General features: G+C 40.0%; 1 protein-coding gene and 1 pseudogene across 1 annotated transcript in view; both read left to right on the top strand.

Moving 5' to 3' along the window:
- Positions 1 to 10,952, top strand: part of LOC129149229 (disintegrin and metalloproteinase domain-containing protein 24-like) — a 28,635-nt gene extending 17,683 nt beyond the window's left edge. Inside the window, exon 2 of the mRNA XM_054716730.1 lies at positions 10,874 to 10,952. Coding sequence (XP_054572705.1) covers positions 10,874 to 10,952 — 79 coding nt within the window. The remainder of the gene's footprint in view (positions 1 to 10,873) is intronic.
- On the top strand, positions 10,952 to 13,187 carry LOC103304645 (disintegrin and metalloproteinase domain-containing protein 25-like; annotated as a pseudogene).
- The last annotated feature ends 9,943 nt before the right edge of the window (positions 13,188 to 23,130 follow it).

The following is a 23,130-nucleotide window of genomic DNA, read 5'->3' as shown; positions in this document are numbered from 1 at the left end:
AACTCCCGATATGTGAAACGCAAATACCCAGAGTATCACTGGCAGACGCACCCACAGGGAATCATGACTCTTGGCTTGTCAGTGTCCCTGACTGGACACATGCTACCCTCCTAAAGTTTCCTGTTTGAACTTAGCTCTGAGAATCTTTGCAAGTTTCTTTCTGAAGCAGAGTGCCTTGACAACGCACGTGACCTGTCCTTGCTCTTGATTGGAGCTCAGGCACACAGTCTTTCCTGATTGGCTAATTCAAAGGGAGGGGTTGGCCCTTGCTCTTTCAAGGGGAGCATCAAGCCATGCGGCCAACATGGCAGCTGCCAAGTCACAGTCCAAAATGGAGGCTGTCTAAACTATTCTTAGACAGAAAAGATGATTTGTTTATTCTCACAACAAAGGAAAGAGCAAACCGAAATCCCTAAGAGATAGACAGCCACAATTATGTTTCAGACAAACAGACAGAAATCTCACTAGCTGTTTTTGGAAGCTGAACCCTGAGAGGGAGAGCAAGAAGAGTCCCCAAGATTAAGAATTCTTGGCAGCTGCTGGGACGTTCTTGCAATCTCTCTCACGCTTTCAACCCCACCACACACAACTAGGCTTCCCCGAAGTGGGACTTGCCTTTTCTTTCAACAAATTAAACAACAACAGAGACACAAAAACATCAACACTGTTATACAGGCGCACAGAAAACACACAAAGAATTTACACCAGAGAATGTCTAGCATTAAAATTACCAAAGCAGTGTCTTTGTCCCCGGTTTGGGAACTGCCCCTCTCTAGAATTTCAGTCCACTCCCAAAGGACTATTCAAAAAATGGCTGTAGACATTTGTTAACTTCAGAACAGTTCTGAGACAGTCCCTGAAAATCTTTTTTATTAATTTCCATCTATAGGAAGAAAAAAAATTTTTTTTCTTAGAAGCTTCTAGTTTCCAAATCAAGATACGCTTCCCATATATTCATTCACTTTAATTTCAGAGCCGGCATTTTTTTTCTGCATGCAAAATATTAACAAAGGTACCCCAAACAAACTGCATTTTTTTCTTTCTGGCCATTCCTCAGTTAATATGTTCTAGTTAAATTTTCTCATTTCTGTTAAGTACTTGCAAGTAAAGGCTTCTTATCAGGAGTATTAAATGAGGGCTGGGTCTTGGGAGCTTCTAGCCTTGGAGGCATAATTTCCCATCTTAAATTTTTTATTTTTGGATATCTGTAGTCTGAGCAAACTTTAGATATGTTATGTAGTAGGTCAAATGTGGCCTCAGTTTCTCTCCCGGCTGTCTAAAACCACAAAAAAGAGTTTTTGGGGCCCGGGCAGACAAAGCCTTTATGGTGGCCCCCTAGAAAAGCCATTTAGTTAATTACAGTCGGAACTTCCAGACGGGGCTCCTGCATTTCTGACACTTCCACAAAATTCTTAGTCACCTAAGAACACCTCAGAATCGGACTATTCTTTAAAAATAAAAAAGTGTTGCCCCTTTATCTTCGGAGCTGAATGAGTTCAGCTCATTTATACGGCGAATGTTATTTTTGCTCAGACTCTCAGCAATTCCAATTGAAAAGCCAAAATCAAAACCAGCCACCCATTTTTCCTCCAGTCCCGCTTAGCCTGGGTTCTGCCAACCCTTAACCTGGGGTTTTGTCAACCCTGGTTCCACCTCGAGGATTTTAAAACAGCTCAAATAAAGTCAGACCCTCTACCAACAAGGGAGGTCCTGGATCCAAGAGATCACTCACCCACGTTCACCCAATGGGCGGAGAACCGGTGGGCTCAACGGGCCCTTTGCTGGATCCTAGCTCCAAGTCCAAGTCCAAAGGATGATCCCGGGTGAGTTTTCTTTGGAATCCTGCCGACTACGCCAAAAATGTTAACGAAAAAAAAACATTGAAACCTGTAAAGAATTTTAGTGAGTTTATTTGAGCCAAAATGTCAACATATGCCAGGAAGCAGAACCTCAATGAATTGAGATAATGCTCCGAGGAAATGGTGGGTTACATCTGTATTTATACATTGCCATCAAAGGAGGGACATAGGTCGGCTACATGAAATTCATTGGTGACGGATTAAGGAGGTGGGTTAAAGTCAAACGGTGGGAAACCCCTGGGATTGGATAAAAAGCAAAATGATGGACACATACTTAGGTGGGTACAGGAACAATTAACATGATAATGAAGGAATTTGAAGTATCTGTCCTGGCGCCCACCACATTTGGTTGTGCCCCAGGGGCTCCAGCAAAAGAAGGAAGTTACAAGTTACCCAGACATCTCACAGATATGTTATCTTAGAGGCAAAAAGGCAAATGGGCTCAGGAAAGAAGATCTAAGTTGATCTTTGTCAGGGAAGATATCGGACTAGGACATGACTGCCCACTATAACCTGTTTGTAGTTAAATATTTAATTTTCAAACCATCCTTTGTGGTTATTTCAGGTCTCTGAGTTTGCAAGACTGCCACATAGGCCTCCCCTGAGCTTGTCAGGTTAGCATGTGGCTCCTTCCGTTCACATTAGTAAACCAGTGAAACCCCTCATTCATTTTCCTCTAGTTGCATCTTACAACATGATACCTTTGGCAAAACTAAGAAACCAACACTGATACATTACTATTAAGTACAATTTAGTCTTTTCTTGTATTTTCCTAGTTTTTAAACAAACATCCTTTTTCTGTTCCAAGATCCAACCTAAGATACCACATTGAATTTACTCAGGCCATATCTCATTCATTGTACATAATATGTGACAGGTTTTTGTTTACTTTATTTTTTTATGGCTTTGACAGTTTTGAGGAGTCTGGTAAGTCATTTTGTAAAATTTTGTTTTTTTCTCATAATTAGACTGGAGTTGTGGATTTTTGGAAAGGGTGCCACAAAGATTAAGTACCTTTCTAGCACATCATATCATGGGTCAGAACATCAATATGGCATCACTGGTGATGTTAATATCGAACCCTTGGTTAGGAGCACCTGTCATATTTCTTTGCTCTAAAGTTATATTTCTCTTTTTCATCTTCTGCTATTTGGAAGTGAGCAATGAATTGGAGTTTACACTTAAGGGGAGTATTCACATATAGTTTTAAAAATATTTCTGTAAAAAAGATTTGCCTCTACTCCCTCATTTTTGTTCATTCAATCATATATTCATATCAGCATACACTCGTGTACCATGAATTTGTAACTTTTTCTGTTTTGTGGTTTCAAATAAAATCTGCTTCTGCTCTATTTTCCCCTACTAGCAATGGGATTTTCCCTTCTCTTTTATTTATTGAATATTAATTGAGAACCAGACATTATCAGTATCTGAAGGATAATATGATACATATCATTTAATTATTTTCCAGAAGTTAATAACCTAGAAGGTTCTATTAAGTACCATTTACCTTGCTAGGTTCTGAGAATGTCAAGTTACTTTAGAAACACCAGGAAATTACTACTAGATGACTTCTTCTCCTACATCTTCTTCTCCTCCACCATCTCCTCTTCCTCTCTTTGCATTTCCTCCTCTCCTTCTTGATTCTTTTGATACTTTTCTTTTTATATAACAACATGTTGTCGGTTCCTTTTTTATTTCATGTGATTCAATATATGTATATATTGTGAATGATCAACACAATCAGTCTAGTTAACATCTGTTACCATACATAGCTACAGATATTTTTCTTTATGATGAGAACTTTTAAGATTTTTCTCTCTTAGAAACGTTCAAGTATGCAACACAATATTAAAACTGTAGTCACCATGCTGTACATCACATCCCTATAACTCACTTGTTTTATAATGGGATATTTGTACTTTTGACCCCCTTCACCCACTTCTCTGAAATACCACTCAAGCAACCACCAATCATTTCTCTCAGTTCTCTTAATAGATAAGCTTTTTAAATTTTTTTTTCCTTTAGGGAAGATCATATAAGTGATAAATGGAATGTCTTTTTGTTGCACTTAGCATAATATCCTCATATTTCACCTAGGTTGTCTTGAATGGCAACATTTATTTGTTTTAAAGAAAATGTGTTGTGCATATACACAGTAGAATATTATCCAGCCATTAAATTAAGCCAAAAAGATTGTCATGTTAGAACTGTGTCCCCTAAAATTCATATGTTGAAGTCAAATACCAAATACCTCAGAAAATGTTCTTATTTGAGAACAAGGTCATTACAGACATAGAATTGGGTGAGCCTGAATTCAATATGACAGGTATCTTATTTAAAGTGCAAAATTTAGGCAGGGGAAGAGAATCATGTCAAAATTGAATCATGCTGCATAGGGCAATGGATCCAGAAGAGAAGTCTAGAATAAATCCTTGCCTATTATCTTCAGTGAGAGTAAGGCAATATGGACATTGATTTTGGAATGCTATCATCTAGAATTATCAGGCAATAAAGCTTGGTAAAATCACTCATTTTGTGGTGACTTATTATAGCAGCCCTAAAAAAAATTTTTTTTGAGAGATTAACAAAGTCGTAGTTCAAAGTAGACCTTTTAACCAGAAGTGATGAGAGCCAGAGATAGTGAAAAATTCCATAAAGGAAAAATGCAAATCTAGTATGGAATTGCTGAATTGGAGGGAAAATAGAAAGACACTGGCAGGTATCTAGTGGGCAGACATTACCAACCACTCTGCGTGCCACAGGTAAACTCTCAAGAATAATGAAGAACTAAACTTGCTTCCTTAGTTTACCTCAGACAACTCGCTGAATATGTGTCTGCCCCTATTGGCAATTTTAAACTGCCAGCCAGTCAATTTACCTATTAAATTTATTCCACCAACTTTTTACTCACCTCTCTCTTTTTCTAAATTACCTTTTCCTACTGACAGTGGTTTTCTTAACAAATAAAATATATTTCTGTGCAGATATGAAATGTATCTGTGTTATTTCATTGACCTTAAAGAGAAAAGTTACTGATGATTACTGATGTCTCAATTCCTTGTAAAATATTCTAAATTGGGTTAAACCTTCTCTGGAGCTTGAAATGCTTGAACAACATTATGGTTCATTGTTGAGGAAATAATCTGGAATCAAGGCAACAGTTTAATCAACATTACTGAAGCTAAAGTGTTTATACTGTAGGAAGCACATAGGATGGAGATGAGTCACATTTATTCCTATTGAAGAGAAGCTAGAAGTAAAGTTTGATGGAGATGGTAGAGTCACAATGAAGAGGAACTTTAACCAGTTTCCATGGTCTGTAGTACTGGGAGAGTCTTGCTGCTAGGTAACAACATCTAGAATGAAATCAATCCAGAGATAATAAGAGGGTGGTCTTTATATTTCTTCTTTGTAATGTGAGGTTTCAGAGGAAAATACACACCATCAAAGAGTATGGCTATAGCTAGAAAGGACCACGGGAACCATGAATTCTTCTGCTGGTAAGTTACACAAGATTTTCGTGTAAAGAAAAGAAGCAGTAGGATTTACTAGTACGTACACTTGAACACACACACACACACACACACACACACACAGACACACACGAGTGTTTACCACGTATTCACATCTTGAGAGGGATCTATGAGACTTATTATTTCCTATTCTAGTATCTTTTACTTGGTTAACAAGTACAAAATTGTGCTTAAATACTGTAGATTATTACTCACATTTTGGAACTGTGACTTAAGCTATCAATAAGAATGAGAAGGGAGGTGGTAATTAAGGTACAGAGATTGGTCAATTTGACAAAACTGTTGGATTATAAAAAGTATTTACCAATTGTCTTACACATATATTAATATGTACCATAATGCTCAGTCAACAAAAGACAATGGTGGTACGGTAAGGGAGAAGTACCATAGGTTAGATGGATGTGACATAAATGTGTTTAGATTTTGTTATATTCTTAAGAAGAACATTTTTAGCACCATGTAAAATGGTGCTAAAATCAAACTAGAAGGGTAGTAATTGGAGATGGGAGTGTATGAAGACAAAATAAAATATCTTCAGAAATGCAAAGGAAATCAATAATCCCAAAAGGATAGAGGAAAGCTTTGGGGGTGTTGGGTAATATTTCTTTTATGATACACAAACATCTGAATCCCTACAATTTTAGGATTGTAAGGTAATTTTCAAATTCAATCTTCATATAGATGTATTTATGTCATAAGCAAAATACATATATGTATGTATGTATATATATATATATATATATATATATATATATATATATATAACATATAAATATATTATATGACTTTCTGCAGTAGTTTCAACACATGCCAGCCCATATTTTAACATATATGTATATGTATATCTTAATATATGTATATGTATATCTTATATGAAAAGATATCTTATATACACTGAGTGGCCAGATTATTATGATCTCTGAATGCATAATCTGGACACTAAGTATATATATTAGAGGCCCCGTGCATGAATTTGTGCATGGGTGGAGTCTGGCCAGCCTGGCCAGGGGAAGGGGACATGGGCAGTTAGCCAGCCTGCCTGCTGGTCGAACTCCTGGTCTAGGGGACAATTTGCATATTAGCCTTTTATTATATAGGTTATACACTGAGTGTCGAGATTATTATGCATTCAGAGATCATAATAATATGGCCACTCAGTGTATAAAAATATTTGCCTCAATAATATTAGCAAGTTTTTGAAAAAATGAGAAATCTGGTACAAGCATGATGCCTTTTGACAATACTGATTTGTTACTTATTTTCATGAACAAAATATGAATAAAACCACATAATTTTTAGACACTGCCCTAAACATTTGGTAAGCCTAAATAAATAATGCAAACCTAAATAAATTAATGGTCTTAAACACAAATTTGGACAGAGTGGTTGGGGCAAAGGTACACATTAGGAATTTGTCAAATTACATTCAGTAATTTATATATCCATGCTAGCTTTTATGGATAGCATGAATATCCACAGTAATCATCAGATCATGAAACCCAATGGATACTTTGACCCCTGCAGTTTGGCAGAATTAGATGTAAAAAGGACACAGGAAGGAGTTAGGATAAGTAATTATTTGTTGCATGAACATAGACAGGGGTGGGCAAAGGTACATTAATGTACCTTTAATACTACTACTAATAAAGCAATGATTAATAACTAATGATATAGTAAAGCCTTGATTTAACTGACTAATTCAGCTGAGAAGATATCTGTTAAAGCCAAAATCCCATTATACAATAAAGTAGGTATTTTTAATGTGTTAAAAAATTGAGAATTTTGTTAGTTTATCTCTTTTTACTTATGTAGACACATTATTGTAATTAAAATTAAGTATGCATGAAAAGTCTAATTTCACAGAACAGTTTCCTATATGTATCATGTAATTGTAAATTTATACTGAATAAGTCTAATAAATGTGTGCATTCACCAATCATCATGAGTTAACAAATGCACACAGCTGGGGTGTTAAAATATGGGCTGGCATGTGTTGAAACTACTGCAGAAAGTCAACCACATGGCAATAGAACTAATTACCGCGTGCAATACAGTGTGATCATATGCTAATCCTACACCAAAAACTGTATACTGCCAGTGAGACTTGGATATAAATATGTAGACTCGAGTAGTAGACATGTAATATTCATCTCTTTGGTGGAATTATCAGAGTGTTTTATCCCAACATATGGCCTATTCAATAAAATTTGTTAAAAAATAACTGAATTAATAACAAAACCTTAACCTGTTGATTTAATTATAAGCAAATCTTGGTTTGAAGCAGTTTAAAATTAACATGGTATTAATTTTCACATACAACGTATGGACGAGAAATTCGGTCCATTAAATTCAAAGTCCATTAAATCGAGGTCAGCCAATCGAGGGTTTACTATACTGCATTGACCGATACTGCCTTCTTGATGGGAATCTTTGGCTTCAATTCCTTATTTGTACAATTGGACTTCCTTTCAATCTTAAATAATAAATTATTTTGGTCACATTCCTCAAGAAAAGAAAATTAAAAATACTTCCATATATTATTTTTCTTATTGTCTTTAATATACCGAGGTGGGCAAAAGTAGGTTTATAGATATGAGTACAAAACTAAGAGTTTAATATTACACAGTTATATCGAGATTTTACTGTACTCTCATTCTTCACAATCACATCAGAAATATAACTAAGCAAAAGATGAGAAACCATAAAAATATTAGAGGAAACGACAGGCAGCAAAATCTCAGACATATGCCAAAGCAATATCTTTGCCAATACAGCTGATAGGGCAATGGAAACTAAAGAGAAAATAAACAAATGGGACTACATCAAAATAAAAAGCTTTTTCACAGCAAAAGAAACCATCAACAAAACAACAAGCCAGCCCACTGCATGGGCAAACATATATGCCAATGTTATCACCGATAATCTCCAACATTTACAGGGAACTCATACAACTTAACAAAACGAAGATAAACAACCCAATCAAAGAGTGGGCAATGGACCTAAATAGATACTTTTTGAAAGAGGACATAAGGAAGGCCAAGAGCAATATGAAAACATGCTCAAAGTCACTAATCATCTGACAGATGCAAATCAAAATGACAATGAGGTACCATCTCACACCTGTCAGAATGGCTAGTATCAACAAATCAACAAACAAGTGCTGGGAGGATGTAGAGAAAAAGGAACCCTCGTGCAATGTTGGTGGGAATGCAGACTGCTGCAGCCACTGTGGAGAACAGTATGGAGTTTCCTCAAAAAACTAAAAATGGAACTCCCATTTGACCCAGTGATCCCACTTCTAAGAATATATCCCAAGAAACTAGAAACACGAATCAGAAAGGATATATGCATACCTATGTTCATATCGTCACAATTCACAATAGCTAAGATTTGGAATCAGCCTAAGTGCCCATCAGCAGATGAATGGATTAAAAAGCTGTGGTACATCTACACAATGGAATATTAGCCTATCTAATAAAATAGTAATATGCAAATTGACATTCACTCCAACACAAGATGGCTGCCCCTATGTGGTCAAAGATGGCTGCCCCCATGCGGATACAAGATGACCACCACAAGATGGCCAGCAGGGGAGGGCAGTTGGGAGGGATGAGGTCTGCAAGGGAGGACAATTGTGGGCAATCAGGCCAGCAGGGGAGGGCAATTGGGAGGGACCAGGCCAGCAAAGGAGGGAAGTTGGGGGTGACCAGGCTTGCAGAGGAGGGCACTTAGGGGCAATCAGGCTGGCAGGGGAGAAGTTAGGCCTCAATCAGGCGTGCAGTTAGGGCTCAATCAGGCGTGCAGTTAGGACTCAATCAGGAGTGGTTAGGGGGTGACCAGGCTGGGAGGCAGAAGTGGTTAGGGGCAATCAGGAAGGCAAGATGGCAAGCAGTTGGGAGCCACCAGTCCTGGATAGTGAGAGGGATGTTCTGCCAAGTAAAGATATCATGAGAATTCAAGCACATATAAACAGCTTCCAGGAAAAGAAAAAGTTAAAAGACTTCATGATCACCAAAGCAGTATTACTGAAATGTTAAAGGGTCTTGAAGAAGAAACAGAAGAAGAGAAGTGGAGGAAGAAGGAGGAGGAGAAGGAGGAGGAGGAGGAGAGATTAAAAATATGAACAATAAAATATCTATACATACTCATCTATCAACATTGAATCCACCTCCCCTAAAAAAATTCAAAATAAAGGACCACGTAGAACAGAAAAAATTCATAGATACAGAGAACATTTAGATGATTATCAGATGAGAGGAGTGTTGGGGAGTTTGGTAAAAAGGTTGAAGAAATTAAGAAGTACAAATTGGTAGCAACAGAATAGTCATGGAGATGTAAAGTATAGCATAGGGACTACAATCAATAATAATCTAATTATGTATGTATCTTTTAGATGGGTATAAGATTTATCAGGATAATCACTCAATAATTTATATAAGGTCTAAGCATTGGGGGCAATTCGGAAACTAATATGTAATATTGTATGACAAATCTAATTGAAAAATGAGAAATGGTTTCTAAAAAGAATAAAAATAAAATAAAATTGAAAAGAAAAAATATATATTAATATTTATGTCAAGTCAATAGATACAAATAGAGACTCCATCTCAAACAGGATATATGTTCACCTTTCCATAAAGACCTTTTGTTTTATATATTTACTAGAGGCCTGTTGCATGATATTCGTGCAAGAATGGGCCTTCCTTCCCCTGACTTTGCTCCCAGCTGCCCGAGAGCCTGCAAGTCCTCGCTCCCGGGTGGAGCACAGCTCCTGTAGCTCCCTCCGCCACCCCACTCCTCCTCATAGCAGCATCCCGCCCTTCCTGGCAGCTCCACACTTGCATATGCAAATTAACCTGCCATTTTGTTGGGTTAATTTGCATTCTCACTCCTGATTGGCTGTGGGTATAGTGGAGGTATGGTCAATTTACATGTTTGTCTATTATTAGGTAAGATTGTGAACATTTTCACAAATGTTTATGTAGTTAAACAGCAGTATGATTAATCACTAAGTGTATTTCAAACAGATTCAAAAGGTGTCTGTCTATGACCAATCACCATTTTTTTGTACACACACAATCTTACACTGCCTTACAATTTCTTTTTTTTAATATGTTTTTATTTATTTTAAGAGAGATAGGAAGGAAGAGGGAGAGATAGAAACATCAATGAAAGTGAAACGTTTATTGGCTGCCTCCAGCATACCCTCTACTGGGAACACAACCACAACCTGGATATATTCCCTGACTGAAAATCAAACCCATGACCTCTTGGAGCATGGGACAATAGTCAGCCAACTCAGCCACATGGGCTATGCTGTCTTAAAGTTCCTAAAGTGTGAATGGGTGCAGTAGTCTGAATTATTTCTTGAGCCAAACACTAATCCATCTTAACTCCTCTCTTTTTCTTACTCCTCCACCTTGGCCTGCTCATAACCGCCAACACAGTCTCTACTCTTCTTTTTATTTTCTCTTTTAGTGTGTATTCTGATGGTATGAGCCTGCCAGAGAACAGATTCAAAGTCAATGCTGAATACTCAGCTCAGAGGCAACAGTGATGCTTCCTGCCCATCTTATTGTACTCTCACCATTGGCTATGTATGGTGGCACCATAATTGCTGTGAGTGAGGCCCTGGTGTGTGTGAAGAACACTATCCTACAACTCTGGCTGGGGATAATTTTGTTCCCATATGGATGGTTCTTGGTTGTGCACTCCCAATACCATGGTCCTCCGGAAGTGGTGATTCCCTTAAGGGTAACAGGCACTGGCCTTGGCATAAAGACTAAAGATTGGCTCTCTTACAAAATGCAATTTGGGGGCCAGAATCAGGTCATACACATGAAGGTCAACAAGCATTTCCTATCCAGACACTTCCAAGTGTTTACCTACTCAGGACAAGGCACTCTCTTTAAGGACCAGCCTTTTGTAAAGAATGACTGTAACTATTATGGTTATGTGGAGGGGGACCCAGAATCTCTAGTTGCCCTCAGTACCTGTTTGGGGTGTTTGCAAGGAATATTACAGACAAATGACACTGTTTATGAAATAGAGCCCAAGACACTTTCTACCACATTTGAACATTTCATATATAAAGTGGACAGTGAGGAGACACAGATGCCACCCATGAGATGTGGATTAACAGATGAAGAAATAGCACGACAATTGAAGTTTCAAGAGAATGTTAATTTCACTTTGATGCAGAGTGGGTATGAAGGCTGGTGGACCCACAGGCGGCTTCTTAAACTGGCAATGGTGGTGGACCACAATCGCTATCTTCATCACCAAAGGAACACCACAGCTGTGCAGTATGAAGTATTACTTGTTGTCAATGAATTAGATAACTTTTTGAGTTCACTGGATGTTGATGTGGTTTTAATGGGAATTGAGGTCTGGACTGAAAAAAATCCAATTAAAATAGATAACATAGTAGACCTCCTGGAAGAATTTTGCATATGGAAGCAAACTAGCTTAAACAGCCGCATTCCCCATGATATTGCACATCTTTTTGTAAAACGTAGCTATGGTATTACTATTGGCATAGCTTTTATTGGAACAGTATGTAACTTCAGTTATAATTGTGGAGTGGAAAGTTTAATGTACAATAATTTGTATACTGTTGCATACACTATGATCCATGAGATTGGTCATAATTTTGGTATGGTACATGATGGACCAACTTGTACATGTGGACATAAAACCTGCGTAATGTTTCCAGGTATATCAGGTACAACTAGATTCAGCAACTGCAGCTATGCTAGCTTCATCAACACCACTGCAAGTCAAAACTGTATGTACATTTCATCTAATACAGGGAACATCTTCATACTTGCACAGTGTGGGAACGGTGTGGTTGGAGAAGGAGAAGAGTGTGACTGTGGTGCTTTACATTTGTGTATAGGTGATCCCTGCTGTGAGTCTAATTGCATTCTCAAACCTGGGGCTGCTTGTGCTTTCGGGGGTTTTCCGGTGTAAGACTGCCAGATCCTGCCAACAGGCGAAGTTTGTAGCCAAGAGGAAAATGACTGTGATCTCCCAGAGTGGTGCAATGGGACATCCTACCATTGTCCAGAGGATGTGTATGTGCAGAATGGGGTGACATGCAAGGGCGGTGGCTACTGCTATGAAAAGAGATGCAATAACCGTGAAGAGCAGTGGAGGAACATTTTTGGCAAAGAGGCCAAGAGTGCAAATCAGAGTTGCTACACAGAAATGAACACTCGAGGTGACCGTTTTGGGAACTGTGGTCTAATGAACGCTAGATTCATAAAATTTACATCTCAGATACCTTGTGTGGTAGGATTCAGTGTGATAACGTGACAGAACTTCCCCTTCATAGAGATCATTTTACTGTGCATTGCACTCACTTCAATGGCGTCACCTGCTGGGGTACCGACTACCACTTTGGGATGACCATACCTGACATTGGTGATGTGAAAGATGGGAGAGAATGTAGGGGAGAACATGTCTGCATCCAAAGGAAGTGTGTCCACAGGAAACTTCTGGTAAATGATTGTGTGCCTAAGACTGCAATCTGAAAGGAGTCTGCAACAACAGATAGCACTGCCATTGCAACTGTGAGTGGAGCCCTCCCTTCTGCCTGAAAAGAGGCCGTGGAGGTAGTATTTATAGTGGGCCACCCCCTGGGAGAACAGTGAGGCAAAAAATCAATTACCTGAGACTACTTTGGTTGATTCGTTTTATTCTTTTATTATGCTTATTAATTTTGGGTTTTCTGACACGCAGAAGAACAAATAAGAGTGAAGAATGGAATGTGGCACCTTCACATGAGTAAGAAGAGCAAAATGTCAAGACTTTACCTAAGGAAGAAGAGCATGATGTTCCAATATCATCTAAGGAAGAACAGAGAAATGTCATACTGCATTTTAGAAAGACAAGAAATAATTTATAATTTTTAAAATGAAGCCCAATTTCCCATGTAGTAAATTTTAGTCTCCTGGCTGTAGAAATTACAGCATGAGTCACAGACCATTGACATAATGCCTGAGAATTTTTATTATTTGGGATCATAAAACATTGGTCATTAAACAATTGGCAAAATATCTTAATTCCTAGAATATTACTACTTTTCCTTATTTTTATAATTTTAGTGTTTAATTGTTCATAGAACTAGTCTCAAAATCCAGGACTACTGGCGCCCAACTGCTCGCCTGCCTGCCTTCCTGATTGCCCCTAACCGCTTCTGCCTGCCAGCCTGATCACCCCCTAACCACTCCCAGGCCAGCCTGATTGATGTCTAACTGCTCCCATGCCAGCCTGTTTGCCCCCAACTTCCCTCCTCTGCCGGCCTGGTCACCCCTAACTGCCATCCCCTGCAGGGTTGATTGACTCCAACTGCCCTCCCTTGCAGGCCTGGTCCCTCCCAACTGCCCTCCCCTGCTGGTCACCTTGTGGTGGCCATCTTGTGTCCACATGGGGGCAGGATCTTTGACCACATGGGGGCAGCTATATTGTGTATTCAATTGATGGTAAATCTGCATATTACTCTTTTATTAGATAGGAGGATAGAGGCCTGGTGCATGGGTGGGGGCCAGGTGGTTTGCCCTGAAGGGTGTCCCAGATCAGGGTGGGGTTCCCTTGGGGTGCAGAATGGCCTGGGCCAGGGGCCTATGGTGGTTTGCAGGCCAGCCACGCCCCTGGTGACCCAAGCAGAGGCCCTGATATCTGGAATTTATTTACCTTCTACAATTGAATCTTTGTAGCCTGGAGGGGAGCCAAGCCTCCTGCTCGATCCATGGCTGTCACCATTTCTGTTTGGATTTGTTTACCTTATATAATTGAAACTTTGTATCCTTGAGTGGAGGCCTGGGCCCGCCAGAGTGTGTGGAAAGCTTGCTTCTTCTGTTGCCAGGGAAACCCAAGCCTCCCTTCTAGTAGCCATCTTGGCTGGGGTAAATTTGCATACTCACCCTGATTGGCTGGTGGGCATGGCTTGGATGGTGGGTGTGGCTTGTGGGCATGGCTGGTGTAGCCGAGTGATGGTTAATTTGCATATTATTATTTTATTACAGAGGATAGAGGCCTGGTACACATATGGGGGCCAGCTGGTTTGCCCTGAAGGGTGTCCCGGATCAGGGTGGGGGTTCTCTTGGGGCATGGGTCAGCCTGAGAAAGGGGCCTGTGGTGGTTTGCAGGCCAGCCACACCCCCTGGCAACCCAAGCAGAGGCCCTGGTATCTGGAATTTATTTACCGTATTTTCTGGCATATAAGATGAATTTTTAACCCAGGAAAATCTTCTCCGGTCTTATACGCTGGAAAATACGGTACTCACTATTAGCTCCAGCACTGGGACAGGGACTTGCAGGGGATACTGGTACCGTATTTTCCGGTGTATAAGACCCCTGACTTTTGAGAAGATTTTGCTGGGTTAAAAAGTCATCTTATACGACAGAAGATACAGTACCTTCTACAATTGAAACTTTGTAGCCTGGAGTAGAGCCAAGCCTCCTGCTAGCTCAGTGGCTGCCTCCTTTTCTGTTTGGATTTGTTTACCTTCTATAATTGAAACTTTGTAGCCTTGAGTGGAGGCTTAGGCTGGCAAGGGCAGTCAGAAAGCTTGGCTTCCTCCATTGCCTGGGAAACCCAAGCCTCCCTCCTGCTCTTTGTGCCTGTAGCCATCTTAGTTGGGTTTATTTTCATACTCTCTCTGATTGGCTGATAGGCGTTGTTGGTGGGTCTGGCTTGTCGGTGTAATGGAGTGATGGTTAATTTGCATATTACTCTTTTGTTAGGTAGGATGTCTTCCTTTCTATGTTCACACTTTTTCATGGAAAACTCTTTTTTACCATTTAATTCTACTGAACCTACATGTTAGAAATTTAAAGGCCAATTGATACTTTGACCCTTGCAGTTTGGCTCAATTAGATGTAAAGCAGAACACAGGAAGGAGTTAGGGCAAGAAGGAGTTATGGACATAGACCAAAGTAGGCAAAAATACATTAATACTAATAATAAATAAAGCAATGATAATAATTAGTATACAGTAAAACCTTTATATAAATGACTAATTTGGCTGAGGAGGTATCTGCTAAGGCCAAAATTCCACTACATAATAAAGTACATATTCTGAATGTGCATGTTAAAAATTTGACAATTTTATTAGATTACTTCTTTTTACTTATATAGACACATTTGTGTAATTAAAATTATGTATGAAAAGTTTAATTTAACAGAAATGTTTTCTTTATGTATTATTTCAATTGAAAATTTATACTGAATAGGTCTAATAAATGCATGCATTCATCAGTCACCATAAGTTAACAAATGCACACAGCTGGGATATGGCTTAGTGCATGTTGGAACATCAGCTGGCGTGTATTAAAACTCCTACAGAAAGTCAGCCACATGTTAATAGAACCAATTACCCCATATAATATAGTGTAATCATGTGCTAATCATTCACCAACCACTGTTTACTACCAGTGACTCCTGGATTTAAACATGTAGACTATAGTTGTAGATATGTAATATTCATTTCTATTGACAAAATTATTATAGTGTTTTTTTCCCAATATATGGCCTATTCACTAAAATTGTTAAAAATAACAGTGAATTAGTAACAAACCTTAACCTGTTAATTATAAGCAAATTTTGGTTTAAAGCATTTAAAATTAACAGGGTATTAATGTTCACATATGACATATGGACCAGAAATTTTTGTCTATTAAATCTGAAATCTATTAAATCAAGATCTGCAAAATCGGGGGTTTACTGTACCACATTTATCTACTCTGCCATCTTGATGGGAAGCCTTGGATTTATTGTTTATTTATACAATTGGCTTTCCTTTCTATTTTAAACTAGAGACTCCATGTATGAAATTTATGCATGGGAGGAGGATGGGTCCCCTCAGCCCAGCCTGCACCCTCTCCAATCCGGGACCCCTCGGAAGATGTCCAACTGCCGGTGTAAGCCAGATCCTGGGGATCAGGCCTAAACCGGCAGTTGGACATCCCTCTCAAAATCCTGGACTGCTGGCTCCTAACCACTCACCTGCCTGCCTGCCTGATTGCCCCTACCTGCCCCCCCTGCCAGCCTGATCATCCCTAACCACCTCTGCCTGCTGGCCTGATCACCCCTAACTGCCCCCCCCCGCCAGCTTAGTTTCCCCTCACTGCCCCCCCCCCTGCCGGCCTGGTCACCCCACACAGCCTGCTGTTCAGTCATTTGGTCGCCTCTCACTGCCCCCCCGCCAGCATGGTCGCCCCACACAACCTGCTGTTCAGTGGTTTGGTCAACCCTCACTAACCTTCCTGCCAGCCTGGTCACCCCACGCAGCCTGCTGCTCAGTTGTTGGGTCATCCTTCACTAACCCCCTGCTGCCATGGTTGTCCCATGCAACCTGCTGCCCAGTCATGTGGTTGTCCCTCACTAATGCCCTGCCAGCCTGGTTGCCCCACACAGCCTGCTGCTCAGTCATGTGGTCATCCCTCACTGAAAACCCTGCCATCCTGGTCACCCCACACAGCCTGCTCATCAGTCATGTGGTCGTTCTTCACTACCCCCTGCTGGCCTGGTCACCCCACACAGCCTGCTGCTCAGTTGTGTGGTCGTCCCTCACTGACCACCCTGCTGGACTGGTTGCCCCATGCAGCCTGCTGCTCAGTTATTTGGTCGTCCCTCACTAACACCCCTATCGGCCTGGTCACCCGAGCATCCTGCTGCTCAGTCGTGTGGTCGTCCCTCACTAACCACCCTGCTGGCCTGGTCACCCCACGCAGCCTGTTTGGTCATCTGTTCGGTTGTTTTGGTTGCAACAGAGGCTTAGGCTTTTATATATATATATATATATATATATATATATATATATATATATATAATAAATCATTAGGTCACATTCCTCAAGAAAAAATTTTTAATATACTTCCATTATATATTTTTTTCTTATTGTCTTTAATATACAGGCATGGTCAAAAATAGGTTTACAGTTGTAAGTGCAAAACACAGAGTTTATTCTCATGTAGGTATATCAAGGTTTAACTGTACTCTCATTTTCCCACATCCACATCATAAATACAACTAAACAAAAGAACAACAATCATTCCAAACCACATAAAATCTAGCTTAACAGAAGTCCTTCAATTAAAGATATGAAGAAGAAGTCACTGAAACTGGTAGGAGAGGCAGGCTGGTCAAATAGGCTGCTCCCACGTGCATATGTGGCAGATAAAACTTCCCTAACCTCTTGAATGGAATATAATACATTTCCAGGAAGTGCAGAGAGTCCCAAACAAGATGAACCCAAAGAAGCCCACTACATAATTAAATAGCAAGAGGTTAAAGACAGAAAATCTTAAAAGAAGCAAAAGAAAAGCAGTTAGTTACCTACAAGGGAGCTCCCATAAGACTGTCAGAAGATTTGTCAACAAAAACTTTGCGTGACAAATGGATTGGCAAGAAATATTTAGAGTTATAAAAAGCAAGGGCATACATCAAAGAGTACTACCCAGCGAGCTCATTTAGATTTGAAGGATATATAAAAGCTTCCAGGAAAAGAAAAAGTTAAAAGAGTTCATTACCACCAAACCAGTGTTACATGAAATGTTAAAGAAGAAAAAAAATATGAACAATAAAATGGCAATAAAGACCAAGTGAGCAGTGCCCGCTCCATATTGCCCCCACTCTACCAGCAGAGCAGCACCCATCCTGGCCTGCTGCCTATACACGTGGAGCAGCACCCAGCCTGGCCTGCAACCCTGGCCAGTGGGGCAGCAGCTGGTCTGGCCTGCCACCCTCACCAGTAACCTGTCCCATTACCCTCCCAGCAGTGCAGAAGTTCCTAGACCACCACATTCCCTACACAAGTAGAGCACCAGGCCCACTCAATCACTTTAACACGTAGCTTGCCAGAACACAGGGACCTGCTGCCCCAATTCAATGCACCCAACCCGGTGCCTCTAAACAACTGGCCCCACCTCCTTGAAGTGGTGTGCCTGGCCTTACCACTGTGACCCAATGCCACCAAACACACAGACTTGTCACTGTGACACACTATGCCTGACCCAGAGTAATTGGACCTGCCATAACTTGACCCACATAACCTGGTGCCACAAGATCAGACCCACAGCTGGACTTGGTGCAACCTGTCCCTTCTGGACACATGAACCTGCCCCTGTGACCCTGCCTGTGCCTCACACAGTGCCCCAGACTACCAGACTATTAAAATAGGGAGACAAAGAAACAACCACCAAATGAAAGAAAAGGAGGAATCACCAGAAAAAGAATTAAATAAAATGGGGACAAGCAATATATCAGATAAAGAATTCAAAGTAATGGGTATAAGGGTGCTCAAACAACTTAATGATAACTACAAGCAACTTAATGAAAATTATAAGAAACTTAATAAGAAGTACACTAACATGAAAAAAGAGATTGTAACAATAAATAAGAATCTAGTGGAAATGAAGAATGGCATAACTGAAATAAAGAATAACCTGAAGGGATTCAATAACAGACTGAAGAAGCTGAGAAGCAAATCAATGAATTAGAGGACAAGGTGCGGAAAAAACACCCATTCAGGGCAATATTGAGGGAAAAAAGTTAAGAAGCCAGAGGAGAGTTTAAGGGAGCTTTGAGACAACATGAAAAAAAATAACATCCACTTAATGATGGTGCCAGAAGGAGGAGAATCTGAGCAAGGAATAGAGAACCTTTTTGAAAAAATAATGACAGAAAACTTCCCTGACCTGGTAAAGAAAAAAGTCACACAAGTCAAGGAAACACATAAAGTCACAATAAAGATGAACCCAAAAGACCCACAGCAAGACACATCATAATTAAAATGGCAAATGTTAAATAAAAAGGAATCTTTTTTTTATATCTTTATTGTTGACAGTATTACAGATATTCCTCCCCATCCCTCCCCCCATTTCCCTCCTCCACCTAGATCCCATGCTGCCCCAGGCCTTCACCATCCTATTGTCTGTGTCCCTGAGTAATGCATATAAGTTATTTGCTTAATCTCTTCCTGCTCACCCTCCCCACTCTCCTCTGAGATTCATCAGTCTGTTCCATGTTTCTATGCCTCTGGTTCCATTTTATTCATCAGTTTATTTTGTTCATTAGATTCCTTGTTTGTTTATTTTGGTTTTTAGATTTAATGATTGATAGATATGTACATATTGCCATTTATTGTTCATATTTTTTATCATTATACTTATTAAAAAAGATCCCTTAACATTTCTTGTAATACTGGTTTGGTGGTGATGTACTCCTTTAGCGTTTTCTTGTCTGTGAAGGTCTTTATCTGACCTTAAATTCTAAATGATAGCTTTTCTGGGTAGAGTAATTTTGGTTGTGGGTCCTTGCTTTTCATCACTTTGAATATTTTTTGCCATTCCTTTTTGACCTGCAAAGTTTCTTTGGAGAAATCAGCTGACAGTCATATGGGAACTCCCTTATAGGTAACAAACTGCTTTTCTGCTGCTGCTTTTAGGATTCTCTCTTTGTCTTTAAACTTTTGCACTTTAATTATGATATGTCATTTAGGGAGTTTCTTTGGGTTCATCTTATTTTGGACTCTCTGTGCTTCCTGGACTTGTGTGTCTATTTCTTTCACTGGTGGGGGAAATATTCTCATTTCATATTTCTTTAAATAGGTTTTCAATTTCTTCTCATTTTGACACTCCATGGTGAGAATGTTGGTATGCTTGAAGTTGTCCCAAAGGCTCCTTACACTATCTTCATATTTTCTGAATTTTTTTTTCATTTTGCTCTTCTGATTGGATGCTTTTTGCTTCCTCATATTATAATTTAACCCTTGCAGTTAGGCAAAATTTGATTTAAAACGAAACACAGGACAGAATAATGAAAAGTAATAATTTCTTTTCCCCCAACATATGGCCTATTTGATAAAACTTACAATTATTAACAAAGCCTTAACATATTAATTAAATTATAAGCAAATCTTGGTTTAAAGCATTTCAAAATTAACAGGGTATTCATTTTCACATATGATATATGGACCAGGAATTCTGTCTGTTTAAATCAAAGTCCCTTAAATCGAGGACTACAAAATCAAAGGTTTACTATACTGCATTCACCTATGCTGCCATCTTGATGAGAATCCATGGCTTTAATTTCTTGTTTGTAGAATTGGACTGCCTTTCAATCTTAAAGAATAAATTATTTGGTCATATTCCTCAAGAGTATTATTTTTAAATATTTCCATGTATGTTTTTTCTTATTGCCTTCAATATACTGAGGTGAGGAAAAGTAGGTTTACAGATGTGAGTGCAAAACACAGTTTATTCATATACAGTTATATTGAGATTTAACTGTACTCTCATTCTCCACAACCAGATCAGAAATACAACTAAACAAAGGAACAGCAATCATTCTGAACCACATGAAATATAGCCTAAAAAAAGTCCTACACTAAAGATATAAAGAAGCCACTGACACTGGTAGGAGGGGCAGAGACCCTGCTCAGGCTGGCCACACATGCATGTTTTGCAGATAAAACTTCAATGAGTGGAGGGAATAGAATACAAATCCAGGTAGCCTAGAGAGCTCCAAATAAGATGAAACCAAAGAAGCACACACTAAGACACGTCATAATTAAAATTCAAATGTTAAAGACATAACAATTTTAAAAGCAGCAATAGAAAAGCAGTTACTTACGTACAAGGAAGCTCCCATAAGACCCTCAGCTGATTTCTCAATAGAAACTTTGCCTGCCAAAAGAATTAGCAAGAAATATTTAGAGTGTTGAAAAGCAAGGACCTGAAACCAAGATTACTCTGCCACGCAAAGCTATTATTTAGAGTTGAAGGACATGTAAACAGCTTCCAAGGGGAAAAAAAAGATAGGTGTCACCAATCCCAAACTAGTATTACATGAAGTTTTAAAAGGAGAAGAATAAAAAGAAGAAGAATGGATTAAAAATATGAATAATAAAAGTTCAATAAATACATACCTATCAACATTTGAATTAAAAGAAAAAGCAAACACACTAAGTAAAGAAAAATCAGGACTGAAACAAACTCATAGAGAACATTTTGATGGTTGTTAGATGGGAGGTGGGTAGGATGGATTAATAAAAAAGGTGACGGAATACAGAAGTATAAATTGGTAGTAACAGAATAGTCCTGGAGATGTAGACTATAGCACGGGCTATATAGTCAATAATCTTACCTAATAATAAAGAAACATGTAAATTGACCATACCTTCGCTACGCCCACAGCCAATCAGAGTGAGTATGCAAATTAATCCAACAAAGATGGTGGTTAATTTACATACATACCTGGGTCCAGGAAACCTTCTCAGCACCCAGGTCACTCCCAGATGGCCATCAGGTAGAGGCTTTAGGCTTGCAAATGGGCCGAGCCTGTGATCAGAGGTTCTGAGGGGAGGGGGGCTTTCCCAAGCCTAAAGCCTGGGGCGGAGGCTTTTGACTTGGGAAGGGGCTGAGCTTGGGATCAGAGGGAAGGGTAAAGTACCAATGGAAACACATCCTTAGGTGAGGATAAAAAGAAAAATAAAGAAATGTCATATCCTATGAAAGACACATCTTGAAAATGCTTAAAGAAAGTTGACATTTTTTCATGGTGAAGGGACTGGAGTCCATGTTGATGAAAATACCTTGGTGGCTGCCGTGACTGGCAGTGGCTGCAGTAGTGCGGTGATAGGTCTGGTGCCTTCCCCTGATCAGCCCACTTGCCCCAAGCAAAGGGTGGCAAGACTGCAGCTTAGGTCCACTCCCAATAGGGAGGTGGCTTAAGCCATCCATAGGACATTCCCTGAAGGCTCACAGTTTGTGAGACGGGGCAGGCTTGGTTGAGGGACCCCTCCCAAGTGCACGAATTTTATGCACCGGGCCCCTAGTTCTATATAATAAAAGCCTAATATGTAAATTGTCCCCTTGGGTGGTCATTAGAGAGTTCGACTGGAAATTTGACTGGGATTTCCATCTCTTGCTATGACATGCGCTGACTAACAGGGGGCGGCATGGACATGGCAGGTGTCAGCAATGGGGCACTGGCAGCCGGCAATAGTGGAGACATTTCCAGCCCTGATGGGCCCCTACAAGAGCAGGACCATGGCAGGATGGTGAAGCAGGTGAGCAAATAGCACCAGGTCAAGATGGATGCGAGCAGGGACCCAATTGCCCCACAGACATTGACCATTGGCAGTGGTTGGAGGCAGAGCTGCTGCCCGGCTACCAGGCACTGAGGGAGCCAGGTGGAGGGCCCAGCACTGACTGATCACCCCGCAGGTGGGATGTTGGAGCAGGTGAGGGGGGTGTCTCCTGGCCAAGGTGGGGTGCCAGTTAGGGTTATGGGGTTGGATTCACGAGCTGGGTCTGTGAAGCTGGAGGTGTGAACTGGCGCCACCCTAAGGGACCCCACCCATGCACAAAATTGTCCACTGGGCCTCTAGTATTCTAATAACAATGAATGCATTTTATCAGATGGGTGTGAGATATATCAGTATAATCACTTAGTAAGTTTTATAAGGTCTAATCAATTGGGTGTACTCCTAAAACTAATATACAATACTAGAAGTCCAGTGCACACTCATGCACAGGTAGGGTCCATCTGACCTGGTCTGATTAGGGCCAATCAGGCCGGGCCAGCCAGGGGGAGGGGCCATGTGTGGTTGGCTTGCCCACACAGCCCCCTTTTCAAACTCCCAGTCAAACTCCCAGTCCAGGTGAAAATTTGCATATTATTCTCTTATTATATAGAATTATATAGGACTAGAGGCCCAGTGCAT

Source organism: Eptesicus fuscus, chromosome 6 (assembly GCF_027574615.1).
Source record: "Eptesicus fuscus isolate TK198812 chromosome 6, DD_ASM_mEF_20220401, whole genome shotgun sequence".
In the NCBI taxonomy this organism is placed as follows: Eukaryota; Metazoa; Chordata; class Mammalia; order Chiroptera; family Vespertilionidae; genus Eptesicus; species Eptesicus fuscus.
Note: the sequence above shows the minus strand (reverse complement) of the source record. Positions and strands in the feature narration are given on the sequence as shown.